At 39.2% G+C, this 12,079-nt stretch overlaps 1 protein-coding gene across 2 annotated transcripts in view; it reads right to left on the bottom strand.

The window, feature by feature from the left end:
- The window catches only part of CHCHD3 (coiled-coil-helix-coiled-coil-helix domain containing 3), a 261,013-nt gene extending 253,888 nt beyond the window's left edge, over positions 1-7,125 (bottom strand). The window contains exon 1 of one of the 2 annotated variants that reach the window (XM_087860823.1): positions 6,868-7,125. In XM_087860823.1, coding sequence (XP_087716949.1) covers positions 6,868-6,948 — 81 coding nt within the window. In that variant the 5' untranslated portion in view covers positions 6,949-7,125. The remainder of the gene's footprint in view (positions 1-6,867) is intronic. The other variant, XM_045792628.2, reaches the window with a different exon arrangement.
- Between the last annotated feature and the right edge of the window lie 4,954 nt (positions 7,126-12,079).

Here is a 12,079-nt window from a genome sequence, read left to right as displayed (position 1 = left end):
TGAGCCACCCAGGCGCCCCACGCTATTTTAATTCTTAGCAGTTTTCTTGATATATAGAAAATTCAGTGTACTAATGAGATAGTCCTCCAGAAGCACAGAATCCTACCCTATGAAAACTGGAAGGAACCTTAGCAATTATCTATTCTAATCTCTGTTTTAAAGATGAAACTAAGGTACAGAGAAGTTAAGTGACTTGCCTGATGTTATAGCTAGTTAGTAGTAATGAACTGTGAAAAATTTTAAAAATAATAATATAGTATTATAATACACTACATATATTATATACTACATATCATATACTACCATATATACCATGTGTTATATACTATTATATACAACATATTGCATGTTACATATTTAATATAATTTAAGGCTAATGTATATAAAGTTAATTTGAAGATAACATATATATATACACATATATATATAATTTTAGATTTTAATTTATATTTCTATAGTTCAGGCCAAAGTCAAAGAATTACAACACATTAAATATATATTCTACCCAATCAGAAAGTGAAGGTATTTGCTAAAAATCAAGTGTTAGCTATAAGCCTTCACCTGTACTGGAGACAGGCTACCCCTTCTTCTGAAAACCACTTCATCCCCTTCTCATCAAAATTCATATATTGCCATTACCTATTGCTACTTTCAAAATGAATACTACAAAAGTCCTTCCAGTGACTAAAGCAGCCTCCAAAGTATCATTTCTTGAGAGTAAAACCAAAGGCCGACCTGAACAGAGGAAAATGCACTGGCCACCTCCTAGCTATACAATCCTAAGGAAGTCATCTCCATCAGCCTCATGTTCCTCATCCGAAACTGAAGAACACCTAAGCCCGAGTTATAGGGAGGATTACAGGTGCATCATAAAGTATACCGTGCTACACGCACACTTGGTGAAGTTATTACCAATACAGCTCCAGTCACAGGGACTTGGACTGATCAGTTCATCCACCCCGTCCACCAACTGACGAGAGTTTGTGCTGAGCTCCTTCGCTACACAGCGCAGGAAGACCAGGGCTACAGCTATTGCCAGAAGCAGCTACCTAAGTCCCCGTATGACTATATGAAGTGCTCATTTATCTCTATCTGTGCATGCTCTTTGGGTTAAGTGCAGTGTCTTTTTCAGCCTCATCACTAATTGTTTCTTTTTATTTTTGTGGCTTACCTGATGCCTCAAAACTTGCTAATTAATGTCAAATTGTAATATCAATTCAAAACACTTTCCAATATGGTCTTTGATTGTATTTCAGTAAACGTATAAGCATGTCATTCAAAGGAGTACAATTCATCTTTTGAGTTGATAAATAAACATACTGTAGGGTTGCGTTGAGAGTCAATCTCCCTCTTTTGTCCTTACAATCTTCGTAAGTGGACCCTCAGGCCCTTCCAAAGGCACATCCATGGCAGCCTACAGTAGCAACTCTGCTTACTCCAAGCAGGAGTCACCCTATCCCCAGTACCTTCTCAACCATGGTGATACAAGGCAATTGCCATTCTGCGTTATTCTCTGTATCTCCAGTTAATACCAGCTGAGCTGACCTTCCAGTTGCAGAAATAAGTTCAGACCAGCACACTCACCTGATCTCCTCTGTGAACTGGGGTACTCATGAAGCGGCTGACAAGATTGAGAGATGCTGGTCAGCGTTATAGGCGAGCCGTAGCTTTAGAACAACTCCTCTTTGTGATGTGAGTTGACCCACAAAGGGGTCAGAGGTAGAACAGAAGCTTCTGCAAGGGCTGGATAAGCAGCCCTCTGTTAAGAGGAGCAGCTTCTTTAGGAGACGTATTTCCTTAAACAGGGTATTTCTGTTGGAAAAGCTTTTGTCCTATTGAAAGATCTAATAGGTACTATACCTGGTTTCTAGACCTCTCTGCACTCCCCACCAAGGGAAATACCATGTGCAAAAAGTTTTCGCAGCAAAGAATGACGAAATCTCACTCTCTCAATCTGTCTCTCTCTCTCTCTCTCTCTCTCACACACACACACACACACACACACACACACACGTGCTGGAATTATGCCCTGAGGTCCATGGACTCAGGGATCTATGGATTAATTCCTCGGCTCTAAGCAAAATGGTCTGCTTATTACACTGTTCTGGGCAGAGTCCATAGCTTACAGGTTTATAATAATCTATAAACTAAAACAAACACTGTTCTACTCTAAGGGATAACCAAGAGAAGAGGGCCAGGGCCTGCCAACATCGCAGAATTCAGTCCACTGACTGATTAACTGTCCTATTCTCTTCTGCTTCTAAGGAGAAATTTAAGTAAATGGGGCTTACTAAGTTCTAGGCTGTACCACTCACCACACCAACATGTGCTCCACAGAGGAGGAAAAGATGTGTGTCATGTTCTTTAGTCTTCGTACTCAAGTCTTCCCACCGCTGTGGCTGGTCTTATCTAAAATGAGCACAAATACACCACCTACCAATCTAGAATCCAGGATTCTCAGAAACAGGTTGTGTAAGATGGACAAAGAGATAAAGTATTTACACTTCCAAAGAACAGAGTAAAAGGAGAAGGGGAACTCCTTCTAAATTGCCCTTCTCTAAGAGGTAAGGTTTGCAACCACCACATGAGACAGAAACAAATCATACCCTCACCTTCATAATACTTTTCTCATCTCTTCCAGATATGTCTTAAACTGACTAAAGGGCTCAGACCCATTTTTCTCACTTGGTCTTCGTTCCATGTAGCATAAGTCATCTTCTGTAAGTGTACTGGTTTGCTTTTTTCACTACCATTTTGAGACATAGGCTCCAAAAACTGCCATTATTATTTGGAAGATATTACTCCTAAACTAAATACTTACTTAAGGGCATGGTGGGGGAAGGGCAAGATATACAGATTTATATAGTAACTTTTAGCTTATGTTTATAATTTGCCACTTATATCTCTTTGCATTTGTCATTAATGGAAATGAACTTCTACTGTCTGTATAAAATCTTAGGAACCTTAAAAAGAAAAGTCCTAGAAAGCTTAACACGGTACTCTGCCCAAGAGAGCCATAGAATCAAAACTGGAAAGGGACCAATCATCCACCAGCTAGCTAAATTACCTCAACAACACCCCTCAACACTCCCAATGACTGACCGGATTTGTTGCCTCTGTTAATATACACTCTCCAGAATCCTCAACATCTCACATTAAATAATCTTTTCATTTAGGGACTCCCAACTGCCAACACTTCCCCAAAGCATGAGTTGTGTTCCATGTGAGTACCCGCACCACCACATGTATGGCTCCTATGAATCTCAGCTTGCAACTTCAAGGCCAGTTGCAGAGATTCATTTATGCCTGGAAAGCACGATAAATATTACTTTGAAAATGATACTCATTGAAGTTGACATTTGCTCTGGAAGAGTTCACTCACAGCTTTGATGTTTCAGATAAACCAGTGAAAGACTGAGTGGTAAGCATACCTTCCAAACAGGCACAGCAGGTGCTCAGAAAAATCCTATTAAGCACATGTAATATGAGTAATGAAAATGCCTGGTCTTTCTATCCCTAAAAATTATTTTAGACTTGGAGAGGAAGACAAGGCAAGAGGGTGGCCTTTCATCCAACCCATGAGTTGTTTCAGATTTGAAGTTGGAATCAGTTGTACGAATATGGGTGATTTTATGCAAGTGCAGGGAAAGCTATCAATTGCTAAGGATAAAGGAAATAAAACGCTATAAATACCATGAAAATAACACCTCGTAGGTGAGAATAAACGTTAAACTTAAAATTGTAAGTAGGTCCTTTAATTGCTAGCCGTCGAGGACATTTTCAGCAAGAAAAATCTGGGAAAACATTATCTATTAACAAACACAGCCTGTTACCGAAAGCCTTATGTTGCTTACTAAATGTTATTCTTCCTATATTAAGATAAATGAAGATGAAATTACTATCCTTATCAGTGGAACGCAGAATTGGTTTTCCAGCAGTGACTGAGTCTGTGAATCATTTTTCCACTCTCATTTCTTATGAGTGGTGACATAAATATTAGACAATTCGGAAATCTGGAATGTTTTCTTCAGCTAAGTTGAACGAACCTATCTGCAGTTCAACACTGACATTTGGGCCTCATTGGCACCATGGTTTAATCAACTGAGCCAAAAACCGTGGCTCACTTATGATACCGAGATTGTTGCTTATCCTTCCCCATGCCTCAGAGGAAACGAGAAGATTGTTTTGAGCTAAGAAAAATACAAAGATCCGCCGAAAAAATATACAAAATGCATAAAGAAAATCACAGGGCGATCAGTGGCAGAACAAAGGACTCCTACTTCTCAGTCCACGTCTTTTTTTTTTTTTTCCAGTCCACATCTTTAGGTATGCCTGTGGGAGCACAATATACTCTTATTTTTATTTAATTATTTTAAGTTCAATGTAAGTTTACAGATCCATTCCCTTGAATAACTCTAATAATAGCTACTACTCATACAAGTAATAAACACTGCCAAAACACTAAATGCTTATATACATTCTGTCAAATTTCTCACAAGTAGTGCTTGATACATAAGTAATACAAGCACGTTACAGTATCAAGACATACTGAACAAGAAAACACAATGAAAAGTGACTTGTCCAGGGCCACAGAGCCTAGTGAAAGGCAAAGCTAGGACTAAACCCAGGCCACCAGGTTCCAAAGCAAGTGCTCTGGCCACTACACTAACTACACAGCACCTCCAGAGAATCTCCAAATATTGGATGTGAAGGGACCTTATCATAACAGTTGCTTTTTATTAAAAATCTACAATGTGCTACACGCTTTAGATCCTTACCTCATCTTCTTAGCAAATATAAAGACGTGATTTGTCCAAAACTACAGATAGTAAATGTCTAATCTGAGACGTAAACCGGGGTCTGTTTAACTCCACGCTAATGCTCTTTTGACCAGGACCTGGAAGAACTCAGGATGACCCCCGAGTACTCAACAATTCAAGAGTGTGTCATCTTCAGAGGAAATTGCAATGGGCTGAGTATGGCTACAAGAAATGTATAGCACCACTAGACTCAAAGAATTTCAGAACTGGAAAAGATCAGAGGTCTTAGAGATGTACTCAAGCCCCATCATTTTGCAGATGAGAAAACTGAAGCACGGTGATGCAAATCAACCTTGAAAAAGAAGGATCTGTAGCAAGTGGGAGAACACTGCAAGGGCATTCCAGGTGAAGGGCGTATCCTGAAGAAAAGTAAAGCACAGAGGTCAAAAGAAGCATGGTGTGTGCCTGAATTACAATAATATAAATAAAATGTACTCTGTGAAAAAACACAAAAATAAAGAATACTTCTGTCGGGTGGCCAAAAGGCAGAGCTTCTTTTATTTAAAAAGTTTAGAAAAAGTTTTTTAAACAGTCTTTCCATTTTAGTCCAAGATCTACCCCAATATCATACTTATCCTATTTAATCTTACCTAATATTTGATATGAATGTCTGTGCTGTGGCCAAATTTTCTTTTAATTTTGTTTGCTCTCATCACTGTGTCTGTAATTAGGGCAAGAGAATGTGGACTTATACACTGTTCTGGCCAGTGTCTTCCCACCCAAAATTTATTTTGCTCTCCCTTACTTTTCTTTTTCACCTTTAGGTACAAACAGTCAAAGCCTAAGGCAAGATTAAACAAATCTCTGCATAAAACTCAGAGTTCATAGTAGTTTTTATTTTACTCCAAAGAGTACAAACTAAACCACAACAATGCAATGCAGCCTCAGACACTGTATTACAAAAGGTGGTGCTATCATTAATTAGTATGATATAAAGTGATGGTCACAGACCAAATATTGATCAACAGTCTGAGTTTCTGTAAAGGAAACTTTAATAAATTCTTCTCAGGTAACAGTTTCAGAGTTTTTAAACATTCCAAATATATAAGAAGTTTTATTTCCTGATAACAGATGCTAAAAATTATTTACACATTTCATTTACTCATGCCGGTTGTCTAGTAACAGAGAAGGAAAAATTTTTTAAAAATAGTATAAAACTTTCAGAAGTGAAATTGCTTTATTGACTAGGTTCCAGCATACTTTCAAAAATGAGCGGCTCCAAATTCCGGTGCAGCGAAGAACGTGTTAATGAAGTTAGTGTTCATGTACTAAAAACCTTAGAGAAAATTTAAGCTTTCAGTTTGTGTGTCAAGCACATGCGGGGACGTTAAAATTTTTTCTGCAACGTCTAGTTGAGAACTGACTGTATAACTCGCCGCGGTCTTAAAAATGCAAACCTATCTCAGGCCCTGTCAGGCTGGCAGACACTTGTCCTGAAGCAACTCGGCCTCGTCCAACACTTAGGCGGCAGGCCACAGAGATGGGAAAGAGGCGGTATCAAGTGAGGGCGAAGAAGCTAGAAGTCACCCCAGGCAAATGTCTATGGGGTGTGTGAGTGTATGGCAATGGGTGTTATCAGAGGGAAAGCACTAAATGACCGAGAGTAGACACAGGTTTTCTCAAAACGCCAATTCACCTTGAGAGAGGTAACGGGGCCAGTGCAAAACGACGGTAGGGGGTCCTGAACCCAGGAGGGGAAGACAAGCCCTATTTCACAAAAAGTAAGACTGGGGTTTCAAAGTCCCACAACTAGTGAGCAATACAGTTAAACCTAGATAGACTGCGAGCCCCTGGAGAGTCTAACTCAACGTGGCATTCCCCCACCCGCCCCAGCACAGGGCTCAGCGCTTGGCACACAACCAGGAAATATCTCTGAATGAATGTCCCAAGTCTTGAAACTTCAAGCTTCTTTGCAGAGAACTCGGCTTCGGGCCGGACAACACTGGGGGCCGGGACGGGGGAAACCAGGCTGAGCGGGTCCCGGGAAGGTCGGAGGTTTGGGGTCCGAGTCCGGGTGCTGGCCCTCTGCCCGCCCACTGTCACTCACCCGGATGCCCTTCACCACGGTGATGTTCTCATTCTCGTCCGCCTCGAAGGTGACCCGGCGGGTGCTGGAGGTCCCGCCCATGGCTCCTGCTTCTGCCCCCGCAGAGACCTAGCCCGGACGCACGAGCACTTCAGGCCCCACGCGCACACACGCGCGCGGACGCGCCCGCACCCTTTCCTTGCACCGCGGGAGCAAGGCCACGACCCCAAGAAGCAAGGAGAAGGCGCCGGTCCCCAGCTCCCGCCTCCTCCGGTCGCGCTCCACAACAAAAATGACTCCGGTTGGTCGGAGATACGAACGACCCGCCTCTACTCGGTGAGGGCGCCCGGACTGGTTGGCCCGGACCCGGATGCTATGGCAACAGGTGCTGTTTGACTAGGTTTCCGCAGCCCCTGGGTGTACTGGGAATTGTAGTCTCCTTCAGGCGCGAGGGTGGCTGGGACATTCTCGCCTCAGATCCAGAGGGCAAGGGGAGCATGGCATTCTGGGAGATGTGGTCTTGACTGTACGGAAGGTTTCTAACTGGGCACTTTCAAAGAAGTTCATTCCTCTAACAAAACATACTTTGAAAATATTGTTCTAGAAACTTAGGTTGGTGGTTTAAAATAAACAGAGTCTCTGCTAAAGGAACTCCTAGTTTAATGAGGGAGATGCACTCTCTTAATGAAGCCATGCCTAGATTTCTAACAATAAAAACCTGAGGCAAAATTTAACGTTTATTTTAATCTTAGCCTTAAAAAAATAAAAACAAAAATAAAAACTTACCTCATGAGAACTCTGTACTATGTACTGTTTTGTTTACTTTTGTAAAGTAAAATTTTAAATATTATGGTTTTCAAATCTGCATATATGAAAACAGAGACAGTAAGTTATTTGCACCAAACATGCAGATCATTCATTTTCTTGTGTCTCCTTCCACTTAAGTTACATAAGCTAGTGAGGCCACAATACAATGAGGCAAAGAAAAGTTAAGTGATTGATAAAAATGGAATAAATTAGTGGAAGAATTAAAACTACATCAGACAAATTTGAGATAATCTATTTTAGAAAATTTCTAGTTCAGAATTTCACCTCTACAAGACCAGTAAATAATTTTTAAGTAATCTACACACACATTTAAAATTATTACTGGGACACCTGAGTGCCTTGGTTGGTTAAGCACCTGATTCTTGATCACAGCTCAGGTCTTGATCTCAGGGTGGTGAGTTTGAGCCTGGCCTCAGGCTCTACACTCAGTGTGGAATCTACTTTAAAAAAATAAATAAAATTATTATTTGCTAAATACCCTGTGACATGTAAGTTTAATCATGTAACTTCAGTCTTACAGAGTCAGATTTGGAAATTAGGCTAATGATAGTACTCTCTTAGAATCCCTTTCAACATTAAAAGCAACCATTAAAAGCATCCTCTTAATACATAGGCATTCACAAGCTGCAATAACACTTTCTGTAAGTTTTATTTATTTAAGTAATCTCTACATCCAAGGTGGGGTTTGAACTCACAACCCCTAGATCAAGGGTTGCATGCTTCTCTAACTTAGCCAGCCAGGTACCCCTTAAATTGTGATAACCTTTTTGAGTCTCAATTATGTGCTGATTTATTACTGTAGGAATCGAGGGCCGAGACTATGTCTTTCATCTCTGTATCCCTGGAGGTCAGTAGCAGAGTAGTGAATTTATTCCATGTCATCACTTTGTTAGTTTCAATATACATGTTTCCAAATTGTATTATACTACTTTGCAGTTTTGAGACTGCATGTTACTTTGTATAATTTACAATTCTTAAATCGTATAATATGTTTAAACCTTCCTTTTACAGGGAAATAAAAATCACAGGGATTATGTCTTTCCTTTCTTTGGCACATTCCCTCCATATTCACACCCTCCTCACTTACTACTCCAAAATATAGTACATATTGGAGGTTCTACCTAAAACAGATGCTCAATTAATTCTTATCAAAATAACTAATTACAAGAGTTTAAGGAGGGAGTAGAGATATGAAGGAACCTATCGTCATCTTGAATATATTTATGTCCTTAAGCTGTTAAATGAGTTATTTTGACAAAATAAAGAGGATGTGGTCTAAGTATGAGAGGTAGTGTATTGCCATCACTTTTTATGATATAGAAACATGTAAGTGGGCTTATTAGGCAATAAAACATGCTTTAGAATTCATAATCCATTCTAAACAACATTACAAAAAAAAAAAAAAACTTGAACCGGAAAAAAAAAAAGATACATCTTATTCTTGGAAAAAATACCTACTATAACGATATTGGCCTATCTGTATCAATTTCAAGGCCAAGCATGCCTACAGTCCCTTCTAAAGAAAATTTCTTGAGCTACCCAGAACCTGTGGTCTCCCTTTCTCTCTGGCCACAGCTTACTGGTGATCTTCTAACACAAGGCAGCATTTAATTAGCCAGAGAACTATGAACTTGAATGCAAAGCTTTACCCAGCCAAAAATAATAGCAAACACTTGAGCCACTCAGATTCTATGTCTTTTTACCTTTCCTCTCTTTATTGTGTTCTCAGATTTAAATGTGAACATACAAAAAGACAGCAAAGAGAGAAGCTCTGATACTGAGTCAGAACCACGAGGCATCATGGTAAACTAAAGAGAGGTAGGAGCAGAAACTGTAAGAATAAAAGGCATCCAGATTGGAAAAGAAGTAAAACCATATCTATTTGCAGATGGCATGATCTTATAAATACAAAAATCCCAAGAAATCCACCAAAAAACTATTAGAACTAATTTTTAAAATTCAGCAAGGTTGCAGGATACAAGATCAACGTACAAAAATCAATTGTATTTCTATATGCTAGCAATTAACAAGCCAAGAATGAAATTAAGAAAACAATTTCATTTGTAACAACAACAAAAACAACTCAAATGCCATGAACTGATGGATGAACAAAATGTAGTATATCCAGGCAATGGAATATTATTCAGCAATTAAAAGGAATGAAGTACTGACATATGCCCCAACATGGATGAACTTCAAGAACATTCCGACAAGTGAAAGAACTCAGACATAGAAAACCACTTCTTTATGACTCCATTTGAATGAAATGTCCAGAATGGGCAAATTCATATAAGAAAAAAAAAAGCAGATTAGGCTTGCCAGAGGCTAGCAGGAGGTAAGAAGGAGAGTGACTGCTAGTTGGAACAAGGTTTCTTTTGGGGGAGGGGTGATGAAAATACTCTAAAATTAGATTATGGTGATGTTTGCAGAACTCTTTACATATACTCTCACTGAATTTTATACTCCAAATGGATGAGCTTATAATATGTAAGCTGCATACCAATGAAGAATTTATAGCTATCAAAATTAACAACACAAGAAACAACATGTGTTAGCAAGGATGCAGAGAAAGGAGAAACTCTGCACTGCTGGTGGAAGTCCAAACTGGAGCAGCCCCTCTGGAGAATAGTATGGAGGTTTCTCACAAAGTTAAAAATAGAATTACCCTATGATCCAGCAATTGCACCACAAGGTATTTACCCAAAGGATACAAAAATACAGATTTGAAGGGGTACTTGCATCCGATGTTTATAGCAGCATTATCAACAATAATCAAACTATGAGAGAGCCCAAATGTCCGTCAACTGATGAATGGGTAAAGAAGGTGTGGTACATATATACAATGGAATACTATTCAGCCATCCAAAAGAATGAAATCTTGCCATTTGCAACCACATGGATGGAGCTAGAGTGTATTACGCTAAGTGAAATAAGTCAGTCAGAGAAAGACAATTATATGATCTCACTCATATGTGGAATTTGAGAAACAAAAGAGATGAACATATGGGAAGGGGGAAAAAGAAAAAAGGAGAGAGGGAAGCAAACCATAGGAGACTCTTAAAGGCAGAGAACAAATCGAGGGGTGATGGAGGGAGGTGGGTGGGGGATGGGCTAGATGGGGGATCGGTATTAAAGAGGGCACTTGTTGTGATGAGCACTGGGTGTTTTATGTAAGTAATGAATCATGGAATTCTACTCCTGAAACCAAAATTGCACTGTGTGTTAACTAACTAAAATTTAAATAAATAAAAAAAAGAATAATACAACCTCTTCAACTTAGATCTAAAGAAATCCAAATATAAGAAACTGTCTCCTATGCAATTTTGTTTGCCATTTACTAGGAATTTAAATTATTTATCAATTTTTAACTTGAATAAAGAATGATCTGCAGAACACAAACTTCCAGAGTACGTAAAATAAGTGTTTTCAACTTTAGGCATGGGTTCTGGAGTGTTTAAATGTATCTAATCTGGGCACCTGGGTGGTTCAATCTGTTAAGCGTCTGCCTTTGGCTCAGGTCATGATCCCAGGGCCCTGGGATCGAGTTCTGCATTGGGCATTCTGCTCCACGGGGAGCCTGCTTCTCCCTTTCCCTCTGTCTGCTGCTCCCGCTGCTTGTGCTCTCTCACGCTCTCTCTCTCTTTCAAATAAATAAATAAATAAAATCTTTTTAAAAAAATTTAAAAAATAGGGGCACCTGGGTGGCACAGTGGTTATGCGTCTGCCTTTGGCTCAGGGCGTGATCCCGGCGTTATGGGATCGAGCCCCACATCAGGCTCCTCTGCTATGAGCCTGCTTCTTCCTCTCCCACTCCCCCTGCTTGTGTTCCCTCTCTCGCTGGCTGTCTCTATCTCTGTCAAATAAATAAATAAAAAATCTTTAAAAAAAAAATTAAAAAAATAAATGTATCTAATTTCCTAAAGGCTATATTTTCACTTTTCTTTTTACCTATTAAAAATTATTTTAAAAATTATAAAAAGATATCACATAAAAATGTAAAAAGAAGGAAGATATTAACAGTAAAATTAAAACAACTTACAATTCCACAAGTTAGAGATAACTACTGTAAAAAAATATTTCATTTATTTCTGTATGCGGATATAAATCTTAATAAAATTTGAGTTATACTGTAAAAAAGAATTTATAGCTATCAAACCTGACAGAAATGTTTTATCATTCAATAAAATCTAAAATAGGGGTTTTTTTAAAGAAAAAGAAGGAAAAAAGGAAACTCTGAGAAGCCCCGAGGTACTGAAAAATAAGCCAATCAAAAGAGACACCAGAATAAATCAGACCTTCCAGAATTACCTTAGTCCTACAAATAGCATGATGGGGGAAGACCCACAACTCCAGAGTCCCCTAGGATTCAGGAAGGCTTTCATACTTTGGTTTTTACAAGGGCTGA

This window comes from Ursus americanus, chromosome 3 (assembly GCF_024610735.1).
Source record: "Ursus americanus isolate L20-20 chromosome 3, mUrsAme1.1.p, whole genome shotgun sequence".
Taxonomy (NCBI): Eukaryota; Metazoa; Chordata; class Mammalia; order Carnivora; family Ursidae; genus Ursus; species Ursus americanus.
The sequence above is the reverse complement of the archived record's forward strand: the minus strand, read 5'-3'. Positions and strand labels throughout refer to the sequence as shown.